Genomic DNA, 26,794 nt, shown 5'->3' on the forward strand with positions numbered 1-26,794 from the left:
CAATGAGGACATGAGAATGAGAAAAAAGCAAAGCAGAGGCTAAAAAATTTGATAGAAAAGTCCCTGAAGCCTTGGATAAAAACATCAATGTTCTCCAATGTACAATGGTATTAATTTAGACAACTGACAGTAAGTAAAAATGAATTTTTGGAATGTAAAATAGTACCATTATAAAGCTGACGTCAAATCTTAATTTTTTGTTGTTACTTAACGGTCACAATTTTGTAACTATAATATATGCTGATGATGCCAGCGCTTATAAACTAGTGAATACTTTAAATAAATTGTTTATCATTGAGAGAATTCATATTAGGGGTTGTCCATAAATTATGTCACGCAATTTTAAACAGTTTCTGATCTTCCCCTTCTCCCTAGTCACAAAATCGTAACTCTTAAGTAGCAAGTTTTGTACAAGTCGTCGTAAACCCTGACCCCCTTCCACCTAATCACATGACGTAAGTTATGGATGACCCCTTATCTGATGTTTTAGAGTAGTTTATATAACTATACTCTCATACAAGATGTCAATATACTTAAATCATATATATACAGCTATTCATGAAAGTTTAAACGATTGCAGAATTTTTATCAAGTATGTTTGGTTTTTGTTTAACAAAAAAAAACTGTAAAATGATATCGGATTAATTTTTTTATCTATTAAAGAAAAAGTAATAAGCTTTAAAATGAATATGAACATACCATAAAAATTTTAATATTTAGTTAGAAAAAAGCAATTACAAAAAATCATATAGGAAAAATAAGAAGCACAAAAGTTTAAACGAATTGCAACATTCAAACAAAAAATGAAAAAAAAAAGCAAAATTAATATTTAAAGTGTTCTTTGTTTTTATAGCAAAGATAAACTCGTTTATGCATAGATTTAACTAATTTCATGCACATCACACGAGGTACCTTCAGCCAGTACTCATTCAAAAGTTGCTTCAAATGCTGAGTTGATTGAATTTCATGGTATGTCAGTTGATTGTTGATCTAAGACCAAATATTTTCAATTGGGTTGAGATCTGGTGATCTAGGGCACCAGGGTATCACATTGAACTTTTTTTTCAAAAAATATTCTTTGATTGAGTGAGCTGTGTGAGCTGAAGCCCTGTCTTGTTGAAAGATTAATTGCTTGCTTCTGCCATACAAGTGTCTGAGTGGTGGAACTAAACACGTTTCCAATGTGCTCTTGTAGGTGTATTGATTAATTCCGCCTTCATACAGCTCATAGAAGCCTATACCTTTGTGAGAAAAACATCCCCAGATGCCAACCGAACCTCCACCGCCTTGTCGACGATGTTGCAAAAACCTGTCTGAATATTTCTCAATTGCAAATCTTTTGACATAGATTCTTCCCTTGTGGTTTACGACTTGAAAATTAGCTTCATCACTCCAAATAACTTTTGTCCACTGTTCTACAGACCAGTGGTCCAGCCTTTCTTTGGACCACACTCGTTGTTTACGTTTATCCATGATTGAAAGAATAGGTTTTCTAGCAGCTATGTACAGTCCAATACCTTTTTCCAACAATGTTTGTCTCACGAGCTCTCTGCTAACTTTTGGATTATTTTTTGACTCGTTGAAGATTTGTGCTAGCTTTTTGTAGCTGAGTCTGGGGTTTTCTCTGCTCATTCTGAATATACCACTTTTGTCACGGTTGCTGAGTTTAGATGGTCTCCCAGTACACAGCATGTCAGAGACGTCCTTGATAAGTTCCCAGGTTTTGATAGTTTTTCGAAGGCAATATTCAGAAATGTGAAGTATTTTGCTTATTTAAATGTTTGTGTAATTTTTTGTCTTCGCCATACCAATAACTTGCCACTTGATCTCACTAGAAACTGATTTTCGACCCATTTGCACGCAATTGCAATTAATTTGAAATTTACAATATTTCAAGTTGATTTTTAATGAATTAAAAGCTGACTGATGATGTTGTGATGAATTTTTAATGATTGTAAACTACTCATTTTGATTGATTTTAATTGAAAATTTTAATTGAAAATTTAATTGAAATTTTAATTTAAAACTCAATTGATTTTTAATGAATTAAAAGCTGCCTGATGATGTTGTGATGAATTTTTAACGATTGTAAACTACTCATTTTAACTTTATTTAAAAATTAAAAAAATTTTTGCACCAGATTTATCAATTAATTAGCAAATAATTGATCCTAAATAAAATTGTTTAAACTTTTGTGACACCTCTTAATTTGTATCACCTATCTTTTAATGAAATTTCTGAGTAAAAGCTATGAGTCGAAACCTTCTTTTTTTTATTCTATTAACAAATAACCTCTTTACCAAATTGGAAAAAAAAATTATTTTGATATCTACTTCCGTTAGATTTTTATTCAAGAAAAACCAAAGATAAGATCTGAAAACTCTGTAATCGTTTAAACTTTCGTGAATAGCTGTGTGCGTATATATATATATATATATATACATATATATATATATATATATATATATATATATATATATATATATATATATTTTATATATATATATATATATATATATATGTATATATATATATATATATATGTATATATATATATATACATATATATATATATATACATATATATATATATACATATATATATACATACATATATATATATATATATATATATATATATACATATATATATATATATATATATATATATATATATATATATATATATATATATATATATATATATATATATATATATATATATATATATATACATATATATATACACATATATATATATATATAAGTGATGTACTGATTAATTGACATTGACTTAATTGGCTTAATCGGCCACTTTTTGCACAATTGGTATCGGCATCGGCCTTTTTTTTATTATTCTAGCCATTTTCCAACCGATGACATTTTAATATTTTTATCCTGCATTATGATAATAATTAAATAATAAGCAAACTAAATTCTATGCATTACTTAATAATTAAAACTTAAAATTAAAGTCAAAATTAAGTATTTTTGAGAAATACTTAATTTTGAGTTAGTTTACAGGCAAATTAGTTTATTTTTAAGATGATGTTTATAAGCTTTAATTTAACTGCTGAATGTACTTATACTTTTATTACCATAATGTTGTTTTCAGAATAATTTTATTTTGTGTTGTTGTGTTGTTATATTGTTAAACTTAAAAGTATCCTATTTAAGTATTGTTATCTATGTGTTCAAGTATAGCCTTCTATATTTCTATATGATTGTTGTTTAGATACCTAAATTACTAATAAATTAATAAAGAATTCTAAGTGAACTGTTTATACCATTTTCCATTAGTACCATTTTCTTTTTAAAATTGAAATAAAAAACTTTTAAAAATAAAATTGTATTTATTTTTTGAAATTTTTTATTCGTAGTAAAAAAAAACTAAAAAATGTTTATTTTTTAACTGAGTTTTTCTAATATCTTTAAAAATAATGGTTTGGATCTGATTTGGGTCCAAGTATTTGTTTACCACTGATTCCATGAAAAAATTTACACAACTTAAAGTTGTATGGTTTTATACTTTCAAAATTTTAATAATTAGTTAATTCATTGGTATCGGCATTTGCCACAAACGTGCTATTGGTACATCACTAATATATATATTAGAGTGGTCCAAGTTACTGTGTTAAACTCTTTTTTATTAATATCAATTTGGGTCATAATTGCTCTTGTTTCTATACATGAGAGGAGTCCTTAAGCCAAAATGAGATATATTCAGTAATATTTAGAGGTGGAGCAAAGTTGAACAATTTTAGTGGACACTAAAAATATTATTTTTCAATTTTTTTTGGTTATCTAAAGTTATTTCATTTTTTGTTCGGTAGTTTCATTTTATATATTTTAACCTAATAATTTTAAGCGTGTGGGTAAGTACTAAGTAATGGTAGTTTTAGTTTATGTGAAATATAATAAATATAATAATTTTATAATAAATTTAATATAGTAATCTGTAAAATGAGATTTTAAAAAGAAATATATCATTTGTATAGCAACCTTTTTTGCTTACTTAATTTTTATTTAAGTCAACATTTAGTTGCTTTCACTTTTTCTCATATTTGTATTTCCTGCATGAGTCTCCACTATTATTAATATGATTATTGATTATTGATTACGTCAATTATAATTTAATAATTAATTATTATATCACAGGCAGTTGTCTCTAATTTGAATTCTTCAAAGATTCCAAGGTAAATCATATTTTTTTAAATTAAATTAAATATTTATATATTCATTGTTCAAACTGAAAATTGTTATTATTAAACTAAAAATTATCATTCTGTAGACTAGTAGTAGTAGTACTAGGTTATTTCAATCAATCATTCATTTTTTTTAATGTTTGCATGAAACAGAAGTTTTCTATAACATAAAAAGAACTGATAAACTTTAGGCAATTGTTGTTGGTTCATTGTTTAGGTAGAAATGGCAAAAGCTCCAACAACAGGAAGTTCTGCGAGTGAGTGGTTAATTGGAAAATCAACCAAAGAGTTGGAATGCTCCAGACTTCTTTCAAATCAATGTCTACAAGTCATTAAAAAAAGTTGCACAAAAAATTTCGAGAGATATAAAATGAAAGAGGAAATTTTCAAAAATGATTTACATGAACTTTTTGATGTTGCAAGATCAGATGCATTGAAGATTATGCACAATGAGGAAGACAAAGTGTTTCTGGTATCCCAGCGAGATCTCCCCAGTTCCAGTTTTGGAGGTATGGATAAGCATTTAGCCCAACAGGAATTTCAAAAAATTAAATGAGCAGATGATGATGAACCTTTCAACGTTTCCACAAGGCTACCTCACTCAGCTTCAAAAAGGGCAAGGAATAACATTCTGACTCCAGACTTGAACCTTACACTTGACCGTGTTAACATTAATGATCGGCAAGCTACTTATGTTATTCCTGCAGCTGTTCAAGCCCTTGGATATGATCTGGATAGCATTACAGTTTCTTGCAGCACTATCCGCCATTCTAAAATGGATACATGCAAGTCCAAGGCAGTTGTGGACCAAAAATCATATTCGACCCAGGTACCACTTCTGTTGCACTGGGATGGAAAACTCCTATCAGATATTTCCAGACAAATGTAAAGGTAGACAGAATTGCAATCCTAGTTCCTGGAGCTGGAGAAGAAAAGCTACTTGGGGTTCCCAAAATCATAAAGGTAACAGGTAAGGAGCAAGCTAGTACCTGCCTTGAACTATTGGATAATTGGCATCTCAAAGACAAAATACGTGGGCTTGGGTTCAATACAACAGTCTCAAACACTGGCTTAAAATCTGGAGCCTGCACCATTATTGAAAAAACTCTCAAGAAAGACCATGTGTGGATAGCATGTTGCCACCATGTTTTTGAAGTTATGCTTGGCAGCGTATTTTCATCCATATATCTTGGAGCTACCACTGGACCTGATGTAGGTTTAGACAAACGATTTCAAAAAGAATGACCAACATTTGACCAAAGCAAATATGATGTTGCTGATGAAATACTCTTCAGTGGATCCATGACTGATCTCCGCAATGTAATGGTTGCATACTACAAAGAAACTGTAAAAAGCCACCACAAATGCCAAGAAAAAAAGCTTTCCAAACTAGGACGAGCTTCTACAATTGCGCCTCATCTTTCTTGGTGGTTACCCAAAAAAAGAAGTGCGATTTTAAGCACCTGGAGTCATGCTAGGTGGATAGCAAAGGGCATCTATTCCATCAAAATCCTTCTTTTTTAAAATCAAGTGACTCTCATTGCTCATGAAAGAAAAGCTTTGACCAACATCAGCCTGTTTGTTGTTCTAGTCTATGGAAAATTTTGGCATGAAGCTTGCTTGGCAGAAAGAGCCCCATATAATGACTTGAGACTGTTGAGACTTTTGAACGATTATACCTGCAAGGATGTTGTTAGAGATGCAGCAATGACAGCCTTCAAAAGACACCTATGGTATTTTTCAGAGCATTTGATTGGTTTGGCTTTTTTCAACCCCTGCATTGATGTTCATACAAAAGTCACCATGGTTCAGAATGTTAAACGTGCCAAAAAGAAAACGTCACCAAAGATAATTGAAGGCAAAACATTCAAGTTAAAAAACCCATTGGAATCATACGTTACAAGCCGAACATCTCACCTTTTTGACCTTCTCTTCAACAACGGAGCAGAGAAGGCTCAAGTTCTCTTAATGCCACGCGACCTTTAGCAAATGGATCCAATTTATAATCAGTTCAGGGAAACTGCCAGGCAAATGAAAGTAGTTAATGACTGTGTGGAGAGAGGGGTTGCTTTAACCCAGACCTTCAAATCTTTGATAACGAAAGATGAAAAGCAAAAGCAATACCTCTTGCAGGTTGTCAGCAATTATCGGAAAGCCTTTCCAAACCCATCAAAGCGCCTGTTGAAAAAGTCTCAAAATAAACAATGCATTACATTACAATATGTGAATTAAGTTTAGAATAACTAGAACCTCTTTAAGCCATGATATTTTATTTCGTTTTTGTTTTGTAACAATTTCTTGCTAAAGAAACTAAATTTTCAATTATTCCTTGTTTTTTCCATTGCAACAACATTTATTGTACAAAATTGCGCCACCCCTAGTTATGTTTAAAAATTTTCTAAAATTGGCCAAAATGATCCATTTGGAGAATAGAACAAGAGCAAATGTGACCTAACTTAACTTTCCACCTTTCAATTTTTTGGACCACTTCAATATATATATATATATATATATATATATATATATATATATATATATATATATATATATATATATATATATATATATATATATATATATATAATATATATATATATATATATATATATATATATATATATATATATATATATATATACATATATATATATATACATAAATATATATATATACATATATATATATATATATACATATATATATATATATATTATATATATATATATATATATATATATATATATATATATATATATATATATATATATATATATATATATATATATATATATATACAGGGCTCGAATTAACGTGATTTTTTTGATTTTTTCGAATCTAATTGCGATTTTTTTGTTGCTCATAACCCCTCCTCCACTCCCGCCGGAGGGGACAGGGCATTATTTATTTTAACTTATTTATAATAATATATATAATAAGTCTCATTTTTGCATAAGATGTCATAACATTTACGTTCAGCGGTTGTAAAGTAGCTTTAGTTAAAAATTTACATTATTACTATTAATATATTGCATTAAATCTAACGGCTGTATTTTTGTAAAATCAATGAACTTGATATAATCTTCTTTTAATTAATTATTTCATTTTCTATTTTATTTACATATTTTAAACTGTTTAAAACAACTAGAATATTTAAGTTATTATTTAATATTTTAATTTTAAGGGGTTACAATGCGCTAAAATAAAATTAAAAGTTGTCACAATTTTCTTCCTCGCTTTCACTTTCTTCCAAATCTGATATTGTAACTGTCGCTAGATCAATGTCTGTTTTTCCTCACTTTCTTTTTCTTTTTTCCGGATAACGATGAAAATTTGCTGACAATCGTCTAACTTTATCACTATACCATTCGTCCATAGCAGTATCAGGTTCAAATTTGTCAATCTCAGGACCTTCTTCACTTATCTAAAGTAGAGATTCTAAGAGATCTCGTCTAAGACAACTTCTCCAGTCATTTTTTACGCAATTCATACATGAAAACATTCGTTCTACTTTCGCATTTGTAAAAGGACAAATTAAAAATAGTTCAAAAATATCAAGAATATTTCGGCATTCTTTGACCAAATTTGATTTGGAAAAAACAATTTCGCAAATTTTCAAATAATACTCATTTTGATTGTTACTTTATTGGGAAACATGTATGCTTTTAAAACGATCCACTCATGAAGTATATTATTCAAATAACATCCTATACCAATTAAAAATTCAGAAAAATGTTCAACAACTTCACCGATAGCTTTATCGCTAAAAGTTCCATCATTCACATTTAACGACCAGTTATAAACGTCAAGTAAAGCTACCAAATGTATAAACAATGGTGATTTTTGGAGAGATTAAAAACAGCCTTCCATACATATGGTAATATTTGCAATAATTAGCTTGTCCTGGTCAAGAACATGGCTATTAACTTCGGTATATTGAGAAAGTGCAATACTTTGATAACATTGCTTTGAATCAATTGTCTCAATATCTCTAGACAGTTTTTTATAATGGGTCATAACACTTGTATCATCAAGCAAATTGTCTAGCGAATTTTCTAGAAGAATTTGCAGCTTGGCCATTGTCCATGTAAATTCTTGAACTCTTCTTACAGCTTTTACTGGATCATGAATATTGTTCTGAAAACTTAAACTCAGACGCCAATTGGGAGATAAAACATTAAGATATATTGATAAATTAATAGGTACAGACGCATTTTTTCATCGCTTTAAAAAACCCTTTAACTCTGCTTTCTTTGCTACCTGGGAGTCTGTTATAGCCAATGATTCAATATGCGTCATAAACACACCACAATTTTCTAAAGCAATTTTTATTGCTTTATACTTGTGATCAATCCACTGAGTTCCGCATGCTTTTGTTGGTTTTGGAACGCTATTACCCCAAGCTTCAGCTAATCCTTGTAGTTCTTGGTAGCGCTTTGGTGACTTTTGATACAAGTGATAAAGTTGTAAAAGTAGTTTGTCAACAGTTTTGAAGGCAGATAAATTTTAAAATGCATTTTTTAAAGCAAGTTTAAGTCGATGGTTAAAACAGTGTACAACTTCCAGCCAAGGAGAACCTTCCTTTAGTAATGCGCCTAAACCAGCATAAGCTCCTAGATTAACGTTAGCTCCATCAAGATTTACACCCAAAAGATGTTTATAAGAATTAGTAATACCAACTCTTGTAAAAGCGTCTGTTATACATTTTTTCAGGTCAACAGCATTAGAATTCTCTGCCATTTCAATAGATAAGAATTGTACTTTCGGACTTTCAAATAAAGAATGTAAATCAATTCCTGTTCGAATACAGCTGAATCTGTGCTTCCATCACAGAGAACAAAGTAAAATCTACAATTTTTTAAACATTCAGTTAATTTTTTTCCGTAACGAGTCAGCGTCTTTTACAGACATTTTACGTAAACCACACCTGATTGGAGTATCATGAATAACATGGTTAGATAATGAAACTGAACCTAATGTTGTTTGTTGATGAATTCCCATGGCCTCTTTATGTTGCGCACTGCTTAAGTGCGATGCCAGTTAATCTTTTTTATTGATATTGTTCCTGGTTTGATTCAGGTCATGGAAAACAATTTTGTTTGACTTATTTGTTTTTCAAATTGTTTACATAAACTGCATCTTAATCTTATAACATCATTTCCATTTAAATCGCATTCTAACTTGCAACTAAAATGTTTTTCCCACTTTTTACTTGGAGATAATCTGCATCTGCGGTCCTTATTTGCATCCATTTATTGCTATTAATTTAAAATTAGCAAGTGTACTAACAAACTTTAAAGGTTTTTTCAATAACTATTTAGAGTCTATATTGACTTCCACTATTCTTCACAAAACAAACTCATAAAAATACCATTAAATTTGTTCATAATGAATGAGCTAAATCGGAATAAAGCCCTTGAGAATTCGAGTTAAGAAAGTGACTTTTCAATCAATTAACTTTTATTTCTTTTTTCAATCAAAATCTTTTATTTCTTGATTCGAATAGGTATTTAATCGTTTGTTTTTTATAAATTTTTCCTTCCTTAAACAATCGGTCTTTTTCCTGCATTTGAACATTTTTGCTAATTGATTTTTTAAATCTTTTATTTTTCTTTCTTTTACTTTATGCTCCGCTTTAAAAAAAAAAAATTATCGTTACAGAAGTTAATGCAGTTTTATACTGTAAAAGAACACTAAACATTTGCGAATAGAGTATCAATCTTCTAAAATAAAAAAAGAATAATCGCGAAAAAAAAGAAAGATTGCGAAAAAACAAATTTTAAGAAAAAACTAATCACGAAGGTGCGAAAAGTAATCGCAATTCGCGATCGCGATACGCTTAATTTGAGTCCTGATATATATATATATATATATATATATATGTATATATACAAATTATAATTTTATAAACTACACAGACCCACCTACAAATAATGTAAAAGAAATAAAACTGTACAGAAACTAAATTTTAAAAATATTAGCAAACCATAGTGAAAAGCATCTGCTGCGGATAGCCTTTCAGAAAGAATTTGCAGTGATAAATGTTCAGGCACAACACCACCATTAGCTAAAATATCATGAGCCTATAGATAAAATGCATTAAAAAAAATAAAAAAATTTTTTTACTTAATAAATATTAAATCTTTATAACTTAGATAAAAATATTTTTAAAAGATATAAAAATATTAAAGAGATAAAAATATTTAAATTTTTTTATGATTTTAGATAAAAGCTTACTTTTTTTCCACTTTCACTTTCACTTTGAATGGCATAGAGTATTGAATCAGACACTGAAAATAAAATGAATGGCATAGAGTATTGAATCAGACACTGAAAATAAAAAAAGTAAACTTTTAGTTTTTTAAAGCAATTATCATTTCCCATTGATTTTTCTCAACAAACTAGTGCAAATATCCATTAGTTATTTGAGCCAGCGGTTAATTAAAACTCTTAATATTTAAGTGATTTTTTGTTCATCTTGACAAAAAACCTGTCAGTTATTCAAAGCTTTGCTTAGAATAAAGATTCCATAGCACTGCATAACATTTAAAATATAATAATAAAAAATCAAACATATTAAAATGTAGTGCAGTAAAAATATCAACATGGCATCTATGCAAAAGAAGACAACCCTGGCAATCTAAACAAAATATCTTGAAGATTTGAAAAACTTCTTATTTAAAAAAAAACATTAAAAAAATGCTGAAAAGTTCAGTGTTATGCTAAGTTTTATGGGAAAGTTCAGTGTTATGCTAATTCTAATGGGAAAATTCAGTGTTACGCTAAGTTTTATTGGAAAGTTCAGTGTTATGCAAAATCTTATGGGAAAGTTCAGTGAAGACATGAAAGTTCAATTCAAGTCTAATAAGAGAGTGATGTAAAAGTACTAAATTTAATCCTAACCAAGTCCATGGTACTACCACAACTAACTTGTATCTCTGTGCAGCACTCTTACTTGTTACAGTTCCTATTTTGTATCTAGAATTAAGAGAGGGTTGTAACAATTAAATTAAAAAATAATAGCCTCCTCGTCTGTAGTAGTCTCCCCTCAGCCTTAAATAAGTGCATTCAGTGAAAAAAATGCAGACTATAACTTAACCATAATCAGTAAGTATGAGCCTAATCAACTTAAGGCAGAGAAAAAAGACAGGTGTTGAAAAACATCGTTCTGCTGATAAAGCTGTACACAAATAATTTATAAACACACATAAGTATCCGAACTTGTTAGCAGATCAGGAAAAAAGGAAAAGGAAAGGACACATTAGGAAGGAAGCTTTAAGTTTTGCCAAAGAACTCACCCTAATTAATTTTTTTTTTTTTTTTTTTTTGCAATTCGCCTCCCCAAGGCCAAAAAGGCCACTACAGATGAGGAGGCTACTTGTGGTTATAACCCTCTCCCAAACACATAACTCCAAAACACAAACCTTGACGAACAAGGCTGCGCAGAGAAACAAGTTGAGCACAATACTACCAGGGACATGGTGGGAATCGAACTCGGAACCTCTCGCTTAAGTGAGCACTCTACCATTATACCACTACCGCAATAATTGAAAGGATTCAGGAAGGCTACATCAGTGGAAAAATAGACTTAATATTGTTTTTAAACTATTTCTAATAAGGTTGTGCACAGAGGAAATGAGATATTTAGGATTTTATTTTAACCAATAATTAAGTTCGAAAAAAATAAAAATATGTAAAAGTAAGAATATAAAAGACATAAAATATATTATATATAAAATATATAAAATAAAAGTATATATAAAAGGAATATATATATATATATATATATATATATATATATATATATATATATATATTTATATATAAAATATATACAAAAAGAATAAAAAAGAATAAAAAAGGATAAAAAGTCTAATGTAGAAGTGGTGTAGTGGTACAACATTTTAAAAGCAATAAGTTCCAAGTTTTATACCCATCATGTCTCTGATATACCACATTTAACTTGTTTCTCTGTGCAGCGTGTAGTTCGTCCCCTATTTTGGAGTTATAGGGTTGAAAGGGAGTTGTAATAAAACTTCTCAAAATAACTAAATGAATGATTAAATGCCTCCTTGACAATCAGACAAGTTTCTTATAAAAAGATTTGACAAACACCCTTTAGAAACAAAAAAATAATCGAAAATGCACAGATGAATAATTGTTTTTAAAGCATGAAAATGGTTTTTAGATGCAGTAAAAGGATGTAACTTTGCTGAATAATGAGTTATGCTAGAAGGAGTTCTGGTTAATGGAACTGTATTGGCTACTGCTCAAAAGCTTGTTTGAGCAGTAGCCAATACAGTTTTTGTAAAACAATGAGACAGAGCCTCAAGCTTGGCAGTTTTCAGACTTGAGATGAGATAATAGAGATTTGTTAATTAAAGACTCAAATACCTTGCTAATACTAGAGAGAAGTCTTATAGAATGATAGTTGGAGGGGTCAGAGTGTATTCCAGAAATATTAAAAATTGCAGCAGGAAAAAAAAACAAGATTCAGATAAGCACTTGTTAAATAGTTTAGAGAGTATTAAAAAGAGGTCTGGAAAATACTTTTGTAGTACTAAAACACTTTTCTAGGAGAGCACTTTTGTAGGACTAAAACACTTTTGTAGGAGAACACTTTTGTAGGATTCTGACAGGAATGTTGTCTGGGCCACAAGCAGTAGATAAGTTTAAGAGAGAAGTAACTTAACTTTTTACCAATGAAAGCTAGAGTGAATTGGATTAACTAACAATGGATTAACATGTTTCTCTGGTATCTAGGTAGATAGGTATCTAGGACTTCTAACATAGAATATGAAATCTAGTCAACTTAAAATGATGGAGATATGAATCAGATTTTTTTGCATTGACTTCTTGCAATAATAAAAAGATGTTTCTTCTAAAGGAAGTTGTTATTGTGGAAAATATAAAAGATTACAATTAGAAATAGCGGCTGAAACAATAAAATGAAACAATAGAACAAAACAATAGAATGAAACAATAGAATGAAACAATAGAACGAAACAATAGAATGAAACAATGAAATGAAATAATAGAATGAAACATTAGAATGAAACAATAGAATAAAACAATAGAATGAAACAATAGAATGAAACAACAGAATGAAACAATAGGATAGAATGAGACTTAACTCAAAATCAATAAAAAGAAATAAAAGAATCTAAACCTGCCTAAATTCAGGAGATCACATGGAGGTGCAATTATCATTGAAGATACAAAAGACACTAGTCCAAGGATCATCAGAAAGAAAATCAAAAAATGAATCTCAATTAACTTTAAGGTAATAACAAAAAGTGTTATTATAAGTCTGAAGAAGAAGTACAAGATGGAAGTTTTAGTGAGATCATAGCATGGTTCAAACCACCCAAAGAAGAATGAACAAGAAACTGAGCACAAGCTAAGGTTAGAAAAAAAAATCAAATAGTAAAGATAAGTAATTAGGGTTGTCTAAAAAAGTCACAAAGTTAACTATTTGAGTAAGAGATCGAGAAATAAAAAAATTATGAGCTTTATTCCCAGCATGGCTAGTGGTAATGGAGCTAAACCATTCGATGTGATGAGCATTAAAACCATTGGCTGATAAATAAAAAAAAAGGGATTGTTTAATTTGATCAGAAATAAAAGCAAAAAGAGTACAGCTTTGAAAAAATAAAGGAAGGAGAAATGATAAAGAAAAAAAAGAAAGGTGATTGAGTAAAGAGGTGCTAAACAGAAGCACTTAAAAGAATGGTCAGAGGATTCAAACCTGATAACAAACAGGTGAATTGATATGCACGTATATATCATGGCCAAGCGTGTGACTATTGCAATCTTTGCGAATCAATCAGGGATAATAGCCATCAACACTCAGATCCGAAGTCAAAACAGCTAATTTCAAATTAATCTCACAAAGAGCAAGAAAGTCTGGTAAATTTTGCAAGAGGTAAGATTTAATGGACGAGATGTTACTTGAAAGACCATGAAGATACATGAAAGATAGATTGAAACAATTAAGTGGTAGTGATGGTTTCTTTAGATACTTTAGTCATTAATTAAGTTGTTAGAGAACTTGACTTGATCATAGATAGTGAGTGGTACCCTAAGCAATGAACTATACAGTTGCCTTAATCCTTCTAATTAAGCTAAAGTTGTAACATAAGCACTTACTGGGACACTATCCATGTGCAATGTTGCATTATTAATACTCTGATACTTTAAAAAATGTCAATGGAATCAGCCTCTCTAAGAGCTACAACAGAGTTCAGGAAATCTTACAGCTAGCTGGTTTAAGAACCATCAAATTGAATTTTAGAGCTGCGCCCTCATTAGGAGGTAACAGGAAGAGTTGCAATAATACCTTAATAAGAGTTGCAAGAATATCTCTGCCTTGGGACTCTTGATTGAGTAAAGGCTAGAGATGATGAATTGGTAAAAATACTCATTTTGGACAAATGTTAACTGCATCTGACTACTGCCTTAAAGAAGGACTCCTTGACAAAGATTTTAGAAAAAAACTAGACAAATAAAATTTTTTAGCGCATGCAGGGACAGATACAGCAAAAGATTGAGACTTCGCTGAATGAAAAGTCAAGCGAGAATGAGTTTTAGCTGATAGAACTAGAGATGATAGCTCCTTTGAGCAGCGATCATGATAATATTTGTAGTAAAGAGAGATGCAACTTTATGACCATGGGAAAGAAGTTCAAGTTTAGCAGATAGAGCGAGTCCAACTACATTTACAATGCGTTTTTGGTCCTTGTCAAGAAAAGAAAGAGCATCATTAGAAGAACTAGCCTAAATATGACAACAGTATTCCATACAGGGCCAAATAAAAGATTTGTAGAGGTAGAGAATGGTATCAGGAGAGAAAAAATGGCGAGTATAATAAAGAGTAGCAACCTTAGCAGATGTTAATTTAGCAACCGATTGTATGTGTGGTTTCCATGAAAGGTCAGTAGTAAATGATAATTCAAGAAGACGCAAAGAAGTGGACTCAGTGAGAGAGTCGTCATTTATTAATATAGGAATGTCAACAGTATTGCGACAGTTGTTTGCAGTAAATAACTGAGTCTTGTTTGAGTTAAAATTTGCAAGCCACTGTGAGCCCCAATCAGTTACAGAAGTGATATCAGATTTAAGATTAGCTGCCTGTTCTAAGCAATCGAAAAGAGAAGACTTTTTGTCAAGACAGTAGTATAAAGTTGAGTCCTCAGTAAAGCTACTTTAGATGTAAGGTTATTGGGAAGATCATTAATGTAGATAAGAAATGAAAAAGGACCAAGAATAGAACCTTGAGGAACCCAGAAGTTACTAAAAATGAAGATGAGTGATGACCTTCAAAGATGACTTTAATAAAGTGGTTAGAAAGAAACGATTTAATAATCTCAAAAATTTTACCAGATACACCATATGAAACAAGCTTATGGAGAAGACCAGTATGCCAAACTTTATCGAAAGCCTTGATGTGTCAAGAGCAATAGCCCTAGCCTCTCCGCCTCCATCTAATGCAAGATGAAATCTTTCAGTCACAGCAGTTAGGAAGTCAGTTGAAGAGCGAGAGAATCGAAAACTGATTGATTATTTGACAGTAAGTTATTAAATTTAAGATAGAAAGTGAGAAATTTGTTTATCAAAGGCTCAAAGACCTTGCTAATAACAGAAAATAGACTTATCAATCAAAAGACCCTCAAATTATCAAACGATAATTTGAGGGGCTTTTGTTCTTCAGAGCTTTTGAAGATTGAAACAACAGATGCCATTTTCCAGCAGGCAGAAAAACAAGACTCAGTCAATTTTGTTACTATGACAGAAATATTGGCTGGACTATGACTTTAGCAACAGAAGCTGGAGTAAAATGTCTAACAATGGGTTAACCTGTTTAATTGGAATGGAAGGAAGACAATGGCCATAAGATTCAAGAGTCGAATTTGAAAAAAAGTTCTATGCAAATAGTTAGCCTTATCCGTAGGAGAAGTAATAAGATAAGTCCCATGAAGGAGAGATACAATGTTAGACCTACCCTTATTAATGGCGCTGTTGAAGATTTTCCAAAAGTCTCTAGAAAAAAAAGCCTAACTTCTGAGATAAGCTACGAGATTTAGTGAACTGAGAATAATGGCGCTTAGAATCAGACAACACCTTTTTACATCAACTTCTTGCAATAATAAAAGCCATTTGTTCTCAAGAGAGTTGTTCTTTTGAAAAAGATGAAAAAAATAATTACAATTTGATATAGCAGCTGCACAAGAGGTGAAAACTATTGAGTAGAATAAGGCTTGACTTGGAACTGACAAGAAGGAATAAAAGCTTCCATACTTGCCTTGAATCCAGGAGATTAGATAGGAGGCACATTTTTCAGATGAGAGAGAAAAGATATCAGCCCAAGGACTGTCAGGAAAAAAATTATGAAAAAAGTCCCAGTCAGCTTTAGGTTAGTAGTAAGTAGTGTGATGATAGAATGAGTCCAAAAAGGAAGTACCAGATGAAAGATTTAAAGAGATTATTGTGTGGTCAGAACCACTTAAGGGAGAAAAAGGAGAAACTGAACACAATCTAGGATCAGAGACAAGACATAAATTAAGGAGTGAAGGTAAATGATTAGGGCTGTCAGGAAAACGAGTTACATAGTTAACTATCTGAGTAAAAGATTGAGAAATGCAAAAGTTATAGACTTTAATGCCAGCAGGGTCAGTGGAGTTAGAGCCAAGCCATTCAGTGGGATGTGCATTAAAGTCACCAATAACAATAATATTGGCAGAAGGGTGAAGAGAGATCTAAAAGATTTATAGAGCACAGTCTCCTGAGCAATGAGCTATGCAAATGTGTCAGTGCTATTAATTAACACTAAGTGGTTACATAGGGCTCCTTATGCGGCCTTGACAATGTGCACCAAAAGCATTAACAGGGACTATTTGCTTAGACAAGCCAAAAATTTTGTGTCTTTAAACCTATAACTTTTACAAACATTTTAGCATTTTCATAAACATTGGGAGTCATAAACTACATGCATGAAAATAACCATTGGTTGTTTTTTAAACAAAAACCAAGAACAACTAAATCACAATAATCTACCTGTTATTAGTAAACATCTCCACACTTTTATAAACTCTTTAGCTAAAGTGCTTTTTCCACATCCCTTAAAAAAACGTTTACAAAAAAAAATTAGATTTTTAAGAACAAATCTTTGGACATTGTTCTGGACTAAATCTAGTTTGAGCCAAAATCTTAAAATGAAACTAAACAACAACACATCAACAACAGGCTATTTATTTTCCATTATAAATAATGAAATAGTAACAATAAAGATAATAGTCATGTTATGCATAATTTATTAACTCTTAAGTTATATGCTCTCATTTTTTTGATATTTCACCAGGATATATGTTAAACTTTAATTTTAAAATAAAATTGTTATCAACATGGGTCCTGAGAGTTACGAATTATTATCGAAAGATATTAATATTAAAAGTTAAAAAAACAAAAACAAATAGCAAAACAATAAAAATTATTATAATAAAGTTAAATATTATAATTATAATTATAAATAACTATAATACATATATATATTTAGATTAAAGATAAAAGTATATATTTTTATATTGCATAAAAAATTTTGAATTTTAGTGAATATGTTTAGTTTTTATGTTAGATATGACATTGATGTCATATCAGTTGTTTACTTTAAACTAGATCTTACTATTTATAAATTTTACTTTGAGTTGTAAAAAGCTTTTCAGAAAACATAGATTGATTAATTGACAACACAACCATTTAGTTATTTAATCTATTAATGCTCCAACATAACGGGTGATTACTAAAAATCTGGACAAAATTGCTTACATCATATTTCTATATGCAACTAGTACTTATTTTTTCAAACAATTTTTAAAATGTTGCAAATTTATTCTTCTTTTGAAATATATATTAACTTTTATATAAGTATTTTAAATTTAGTATTAAAAATGACATCAAACAAAGAGCTCCAGAGAAAACGTGTGTACCAGTTTTATCAAGAAAATTCAGATAAACCTAAATCATTCACTGTTTCTCATTTTGAAGCAGAAAACTTATCAAGATCGACAATATATGGAACTATTAAACGTGTAGAAGAAGATAAACCATTTGAAAGGCAAACTGGTAGTGGTAGAAAGTCGAAAATAATGACTAAGCGCGCCATCAGTCAACTTATCAAGCTTTTTGACCATAAATGTGGCATTTCTCAGCGTATAGCTTCAAAAAAGTTCAAATGTTCTCAGTCACTTATTTCTAAGACATTGAAAACCAAAACATCAATAAAAAAAAGAAAACAAATGAAGATTCCAAGTTGAACTGAGAGCCAGAGAGCAAAAAACGGACATTTGTGTGGTCAACTTTATAAAAATTATAAAGATTTTATTTGGGTTCTTGATGACGAGTCTTATTTTACTCTCTCGAACAGCCAAATTAATGGTAATGATAATTTCTTTTCAAGTAACATCGAATTAACACAAAACAATGTTAAATTCAAAAAAAAAAAAATTTGAAGAAAAATTATTGGTTTACGTGGTCATTTCGCCTTTTGGCCTATCAACCCCATACATTGTACAGTCTGGAACAGCTATTAACCAGCATATTTATGTTGATGAATGTTTGACTAAAAAACTATTACCACACATCAAACAGCTTCCAAAAAATACCAAATACATATTCTGGCCTGATCTAGCAAGTGCTCATTACTCAAACAAAGCTGTTAAGTTTTTGAATGAAAATGGTATAAAGTTTGTAACAAAAAGTGAAAACCATCCAAATATGCCTGAATGTCGTTGTATTAAGGATTTTTGGTCTTGTATCAAAGGAGATGTTTACAAAAATGGTTGGCAGGCAGAGAATTTGGATCAATTACGCTCTAGAATAATTTACTGTTCAAGAAATTCGACAAAGAGCTGGTACAACCCTTGGCAGAGTCTACTAGCAGAAGACTCGACACAATAAGAAGACAAGGTCTTGTTGAATTAAGATAAACCTTTTTATTAAAATTAGAACAAATTTGCTATTTTATTCTTTTTAAAACAATAAAATAGGTCTTCTAGATAAAAAGTTATTTAATTTTTAGTTTTGTCCAGATTTTTAGTAATCACCCATTAGGTTGTATTAAAATTTCTAAGCAAGAATATTACAGAAGATATTATGAGAAGGTAAAAGCTATTATAAACTGGTATATAAAACATATATATGTGTACATAATACACCTCCTATCTGCAAAGGTTTTTCATATTCATCATAGACACATCTACTTGCAAATTAAAATGCTGCAACATTTCCAAGAGACAACTATCGTGAATGTGCCGAAAACACACTCATAATATTTGGGGGAATTTCGCCCAACATTTTGTGAAATCAGGAGCCATTCATCAAGCATGGTGGATGGCTTGTAACATCTATGCTGACAAAATGTTCATGTTTTCAAGACAAGTGCTATATGATGAGCAGATAACCACTATTAAGGACCCTCCTCATCTGTAGTGGCCTTCTCGGCCTTGAGGAGGTGAATAACAGAAAAAAAAAAGATGAAGATCAAATTTTATAGAATAAACCGATTTCTTTTACTTTTCCACACACCAGCAAGGTCAAAAGCTAGTATTTAGCATCTTTAGTAAACATGTTTCATCCTCTGTGAAACTGGAGGTAGCTGCAAAACTCTTGGAAATTTCAGTGCCGGAGAGTTTTTGTCTTAGAAAACCGGTTTTGGTAAAATCACGCGGGTTACCAAGAAACTAAGAAATTTGTTTCTTGGTAACCTGGATGCTCTGTCCACTTAATTTCCAGTTTTTCAAGATTTGTTTCATTATTTAGTTCATAGCACAGAACAACACTGAGTCAGACTGACAAATAAGTATATGGTTTGAAAGCAGTACATTGACTTGTTGATTTTATTTCAAAATAATGACAGTAAATGACACACATGTGACTCATTCCATTTTTTGTTGCTTTTATTACTGAAAGTTATCATAGTTTTAAAACAAAGAATGGGGCTTGTCTTTGGGGGTGTGAAGGGGGCTTTAGAAAAGTTATTAAAATTTTGTAAAAAACATTTTTACCTAGTATCTAGGCCTACAACACAACACACAATGCAGTTGGGGGGTAATCACATAGACATGGAATTACCAATAGGGAAAAAAAATATTTCTAAAAAAATTTTTGTATTGGCTTTTTGGTTATTAAACAGACATGACTTTTAAAAATTTTTTTTAATTTAGTGGTGCCCACAAAAGTTTAGCTACTTAGATAATTTTAATAAAATTCCCAAAACCTAGAAATTTTTTATTTACTTTGTTTTCACAATTCTGAATTATTAAAATGTTTATGCATTTATGTTTACAGAAAAAATTAAAATAGTTGCAGCAGATAAATATCAGGCGTTAAATTTTTCTGTAAACATAAATGAATAAACATTTTAATAATTCAGAATTGTGAAAAAAAAGTAAATAAAAATTTCTAGGTTTTGGGAAATTATATATATTATATATAAACATATATTATATATAAATATATATATTTTATATATATATATATGTATATATATATATATATATATATATATATATATATATATATATATATATATATATATATATATATATATATATATATATATATATATATATCTGTGTGTGTGTGTGTGTGTGTGTGTGTGTGTGTGTGTGTGTGTGTGTGTATAAAGTTATAAATAACTGGAAGAGAAAAGATGAAGTTTATAGAGCAAGATATGATTAACAGGCAACTTAAAAGATTGCAAATTATATGAATCAGGAAATCAAGAGGAAGGAAGCGAATTCCATAGAATTAATGTTCAAAAAAAAAAAACTAGACAAATAAGAATTAGAGCACTTAGGAACAGTCACAGTATAAGGATGAAACTTAATTAAATGACAAGTAACGCGAGAATGAATTTTAGTAGATGGCACAAGAGACGATAGCTCTTTAGAGCAGTGCCAATTAGAGTATTTATAGAAAAGAGAAAGAGAAGCAATATTACAATGATGTCATAATGGTTGGAGGTTGGCTGCAAGAGTAGGTTCAACTATGTTTACAATATGTTTTTGCACCTTGTTTAAAAGAGAAAAGGAATCATTGGAAGATCCACCACCGATATGGCAACAGTATTCCATACAAGGACAGATTTGAGATTTATAGAGTTTTGCTGGATACTATTCTTTATTAAAGAATAGTATCCAGCATAAGAAAATGGCAAGCACGATAAAGAGATGCAACCTTAGCAGATGCAAATTTTGCAATCAATTTGATATATGGTTTCCAAGAAAGATCAGAAGTAAGAGTTAATCCTAAAAGACGAAAGGTAGATGACTCATTGAGTACATTACCGTTCATAAATATAGGAAGATCTAGATTATTTTGATAACAATTTGCTGAAAAAAATTGAGTTTTATCTGAGTTAAAGTTCACCAGCCACTGAGAGCCCCATGCTGAAGCAGAGGTGAGATCCTTTTCAAGCTCAAATGCCCCCTCAAAGCAAAGAGAGTGTTTCCTTCTTATCAAGATGATAAGAAGGCAACACTCTCTGAACAATGCTACCTTAGATGCCAAACTTTATCAAAAGCGAGAATGAGAAGATCAAAACTCATATTGATGATCAGAAAGTAAGTTATTAGATTCAGGATGAGAGATTAAGTGTTTGTTAATTAAAGACTCAAAAGCTGCTTAAATAAAAGTGTTTTTTAAAGACTCAAAAATTTTTGAAAATAGGGATAACAGATGCTGCTTTTCAGCAAATTGGAAAGCAAGACTCTGATAAGCACTTGTTAAATAGTTTTGAAAGTATAGGCAACCGAGAACACTTCTGCAAGACTTTAACAGGTATTTTGTCTGGACCACAAGCTGTAGAACACTTTAGATACAGAAGCTGGAGTGATACTAACATCAGGCAAAGAGATCAACTTGTTTGTCGGCTGAATCAAGTGAAACAACTGATACAGCCGTAGCCAGAAGCACTTAAAGGTGAATGTGGAGAAACTAAGCACTGACAAGGATCAGAAACAAGACATAAGTTGAATAGAGAAGGTAAACAATTCAAATTTTTGGAAAGCAAGATGGAAAGTTTACTATTTGTGTTAGGCAAAAGGCAAAAGTTGTGAGCCTTAACGCCTGCAAAGTCATTAACACTAGAGCCAAGCCATTCAGTGTGATAAGCATTTAAGCTACCAACAACAACAATATTGGTTGAAGGATAAAGAGAAAGGGCTTTGTCAATTTGATCAGAAATAATATCAAAAAGAGTGAAGCCTTGAGATGAAGGAGAGCAATATAGAACAAAGAGAAAGGCGGCTTAAGTGGTGCTAAATGAAAGCACATAAAAAAATAGTCAGTAGGTTCAAACCTAGTTTCGCTACAAATGGGTGAATTCTTATGAATGTAAATGCCCATATCAAGCATGTACTTGCCATTTTCTAACTCTTGATTCCATTTTCTACTTATAAATCTTATATTCATTCTTGTATGGAACATTGTTGCTATATTTGGGCTGGTCCTCATAACAATTCTTTTTTCTTTCAGAAAAAGTTGAAAAATGCATGTAGATGTTTACAAATATAAGATGAGTTGCTACTTAAGCAAGCTTTTATCTCTTGTTCCATCAACAAAAACTTAATTTCATGCAACTTGACATTCAGCAAAGTTTTTACTGTAACATGTTAAAAAAACTATTATTCATATAGTTTTTTTTCTCTAACATCAGTACTTCAGAATTCTTTCCTGACTTCATACTTACATGACTCATACATACTCTTACGGTTTTTTAAGTCTTTGTCAACAACTTTTTTGCTTTTTAACTCTTTTACTTTTGTTTATTCTGTTAACTCCCCACTTATATATTAACTGGTTGCAGCTTTATTCTGTTAACTCCCCACTTATATATTAACTGGTTGCAGCTTTGTTTGAAGTAAACTTATTTTTAAAAAAATCTTTGATATTTTAAAACTAGATAAAACTTGAAAATTTTTAAAATAGATAAAAAAAAAAAAAGCATGAAGGAAATCCTGTACATCCTGCCATATGTCCCAAAAAAGGAAATCCTCTACAACCTGCCACATGTCCCACTATCTAGAGATCAGGATATGTGACAGGGATTTGAGTTCCTGAACTGTGGCAGGTTATACAGGATTATATCTTACCAGTAGCATGGTGATGACCTGACCTGAAATACTAAAAACTACATAAAAAACATAAGGAATAAGTATAAAATATCAGGAACAATATTCAGAATATCATAAATATTAACAACAATAAAAAATATCAGGAACAATATGAAATATCAGGAGCAATAAAAAATATCAGGAACAATATGAAATATCAGGAACAATAAAAAATATCACAAACAATATGAAATATCTGGAACAATAAAAAATATCACGAATAATATGAAATATCAGGAACTATATAGAATAATAGGAACTATATGAAACATTAAAAATTTATTAACATATCAACTAAAAAACTTTAGGTTATAGTTTTTTTGTGATGAATCAGAATCCAAGTTAATTCTTTGTGCAGGTGAGATAACAGATTTGTGATAACAGCTGTGTGACAATATGGCATTGATTCAATTATTTGATTAATACAAGCAGATAAAACTTTATCCCTTTTTTTTTCAATGATTTGGGAAATCTGGCTTTATAAAAATTTGAATGCTTTTGAACTTGATGGTCTAGCGATTCCAATAAGTGTTCTATTGGGCCCAGTGATTGCAATGGCCATCTTAAAACTTTCTCATTTTAAGCCAAAAACCATTAATTAATGATTAAATATATTAATCAAAATCAATTAATGATTTTGAGTCAAATTCTCTCTAATAATTTTAATCATGACTATAATACCAAAAAATATGAAAAGTAAAAAGCCATTGTTTCATGAAATTGATTCAAATCATCTTTTTGTGTGTGTGTACTCACCTTATTAAGGTCAACGTGGCTAATACAGTTGAGGAGGTTACTTTTTTTCAATTCTTAATACAACATACTGCCTGAGGGTACACTTACATATCAATTTACCTACTTGTTGTGAAACCAAGCTAGATTCCTGTGGTTATTTTTTTGTGTGCTTTATTTTAGCTTTATTCTTAAACATATATAGCTTTATTTTTAATAAAAGTGCTGGCTAGTGCTAAAGTCAATTAATCTTAGATTGCTAAACCTTGTTTTTAACTCAGAGATTAGCTTCTAGTGACTTTTGGAAAATCTCTAACAATCTTATTAACAAAAGCAACATTCCATCTCTCATACATGAGTCTGATCTTATCACCTCACCCAAGGATAAAATAAAACTGTTTGCAAAGAGTTTTCTAATTCATTTCTTGAATTTAATGAAAACATTCTTTTTAAAATTCAAGAGAAACAGGTTTATTAATTATTAGACATTATTAGACATCCTAATTAGTTCAACTTACTTTTGTTAAAGTTATTTATAACACTTTGACAAAACACTCCTGGCATTGCCTTACATAAATGTTCTCTAAAACTCTTTTCAGTATTCATTAAATTATATCAGAAAAACTTAATTGAAATACTGTAATAATGGAAAGGTTCTATCATACACTAAATGAAAGCAGTGAGGCAAGAGGTATTGCTTTTTGAGCTGCAATATTAAAGTTTTCCTTGAACTGTACTACTAAAGTTTTTCCACTTACCTTCATTTCCAGCAACTTCTGGGGTACCACAACGTTTCATTCTCAGTTCTGTTTTGTTTTTCATCTATATAATTAAATCTTTCTGATGATCTTACTTCTAAAGAGGCAATAACCTTAAAAATATCTATTTGCTGATAATATAACTATATGCTAACTGATCTTGATAAAAATTATCAATTTTTAACTGCTTAGCTCAGCTGACTTTGAATGCAATCTTTCTTCTGTGACAGCTTTGGACTCGCAGTGGGTTAACTTAAACCAGTTACTGCTTTAACTGTGGGCAGCTTACCTAGGATAATTAAAAAACCCAAATTTAATTATGAGTAATGGTAAAAGAAGGTCAAAAGAAAGGTGAAGAAAGTAGAGTTTATTATAGATATAATATAGATATTATAGATAAAACATCCACCATCATTAATTGATGGTGGATGCTTTATCTATAATATCCATGTTATATCTATAATAGAAAGCTAAAATTTTGTAGGAATAGAAAAATTCTCTTTAGTCAGTTAAAAACAATAACTTAAAAGATCTTCAAAATCAGATTTAAAAACTTAATAACTTATACCTTATCTGGAGGCTATAAGTTATTAAAAGCTGAAGATGTCATTTCTGCAGACAAAAACCTAATAAGCACAGTACCTTTACTAACAGACAAACAGATCATAAAAGAAGCAAAAAATTCAGCCAACTAAATTAATTTTGATGAAAAGATGATGGTGACAAGACCCTAGTATTATAGGCACAGTTTTCCCCAAAAGTGGTGATAATCTCAAGACATTGCTTTATCAAATTTTTTTAAATATCAAAGATTTTTTTTTAAATAATTTTATTTCAAAAAAGTGTTATATGACTACATACCCTTCAGTCTTAGCCCCTGAGTTATAGCCAATGTCAAGCTGAGGTCAGGCCAACATTTTTACATCAGTTAGACATCGGTTGTGTTGTTTTCAACACAACAATGTTGGCTGAAGGCCTGCTTATTGTTGGTTAACTATTAGTCATCCATTAGACATTTAGCCGATGTTATATATTTTTCAATTTTTAAATATTATTTTTTAAGATATTTTTTCAGATATTTTTTAATTAATCAAAAACGTCTATTTGCCAACCAATAGTTATTATGCCATTTTTAAAATTTAAAGGAAGTTGTGCTGCCAATAGAATTACTTAAGCAATTTTAACAACATAAATAAATATATAACATAAGATATAACTATAAACTATAACTAATGTATACTATATCTATAATAAATGTATATTATAGTTACAGCACCAGGGCTCAAATTAACGCAAAAAAATCACAACATGATTATTGTTAAAAATCTAATCGCAAAAAAATCGTGGCAAGGGGAGGGGGTTGCGTTAATATAAAATTGTATTTTTTCAATATTAGCTCGTAATTGTAATATATTTCACATAATATCTCTCATATTTAAATATTATCTTTTAATTTTCTCATTTGGTGGAGTTTAAAATACCGTAGTTTACTGTTACAATTTACAGCTTAGGTTTTAGTTTAGTGTAATGAGCAAGTAAAGTATTTAATGCTATTACAATATTACAAAACTACTTTTAGTACGACATTACTTTTAGTACAACATAACTTTTAGTACAACATTACTTTTAGTACGACATTACTTTTAGTACAATATAACTTTTAGTACAATTTTACTTTTAGTACAATATAACTTTTAGTACAATATAACTTTTAGTACAATATAACTTTTAGTACAATATAACTTTTAGTACAATATTACTTTTAGTACAACATTACTTTTAGTACAATATTACTTTTAGTACGATATTACTTTTAGTACAATATTACTTTTAGTACGACATTATTTTTAGTACGATATTACTTTTAGTACAATATTACTTTTAGTACAACATTACTTTTAGTACAACATTACTTTTAGTACAACATTACTTT

At 30.1% G+C, this 26,794-nt stretch overlaps 1 protein-coding gene across 6 annotated transcripts in view; it reads right to left on the bottom strand.

The window, feature by feature from the left end:
* The window catches only part of LOC100197590 (adenylate kinase 9), a 91,578-nt gene that overhangs the window by 56,248 nt on the left and 8,536 nt on the right, over nt 1–26,794 (bottom strand). For 3 of the 6 annotated variants that reach the window (XM_065793393.1, XM_065793394.1, XM_065793398.1), the window contains exons 4-6: nt 17,256–17,319; nt 10,440–10,492; nt 10,189–10,285 (exon numbers count right to left, since the gene is read on the bottom strand). In XM_065793393.1, the coding sequence (XP_065649465.1) occupies nt 10,189–10,285; nt 10,440–10,492; nt 17,256–17,319 (214 nt within the window). Of the gene's footprint in view, nt 1–10,188; nt 10,286–10,439; nt 10,533–17,255; nt 17,320–26,794 lie in introns of all 6 variants that reach the window. The other 3 variants (XM_065793395.1, XM_065793396.1, XM_065793397.1) reach the window with 2 other exon arrangements.

The sequence above is a fragment of the Hydra vulgaris genome, chromosome 03, assembly GCF_038396675.1.
Source record: "Hydra vulgaris chromosome 03, alternate assembly HydraT2T_AEP".
Lineage (NCBI taxonomy): Eukaryota > Metazoa > Cnidaria > Hydrozoa > Anthoathecata > Hydridae > Hydra > Hydra vulgaris.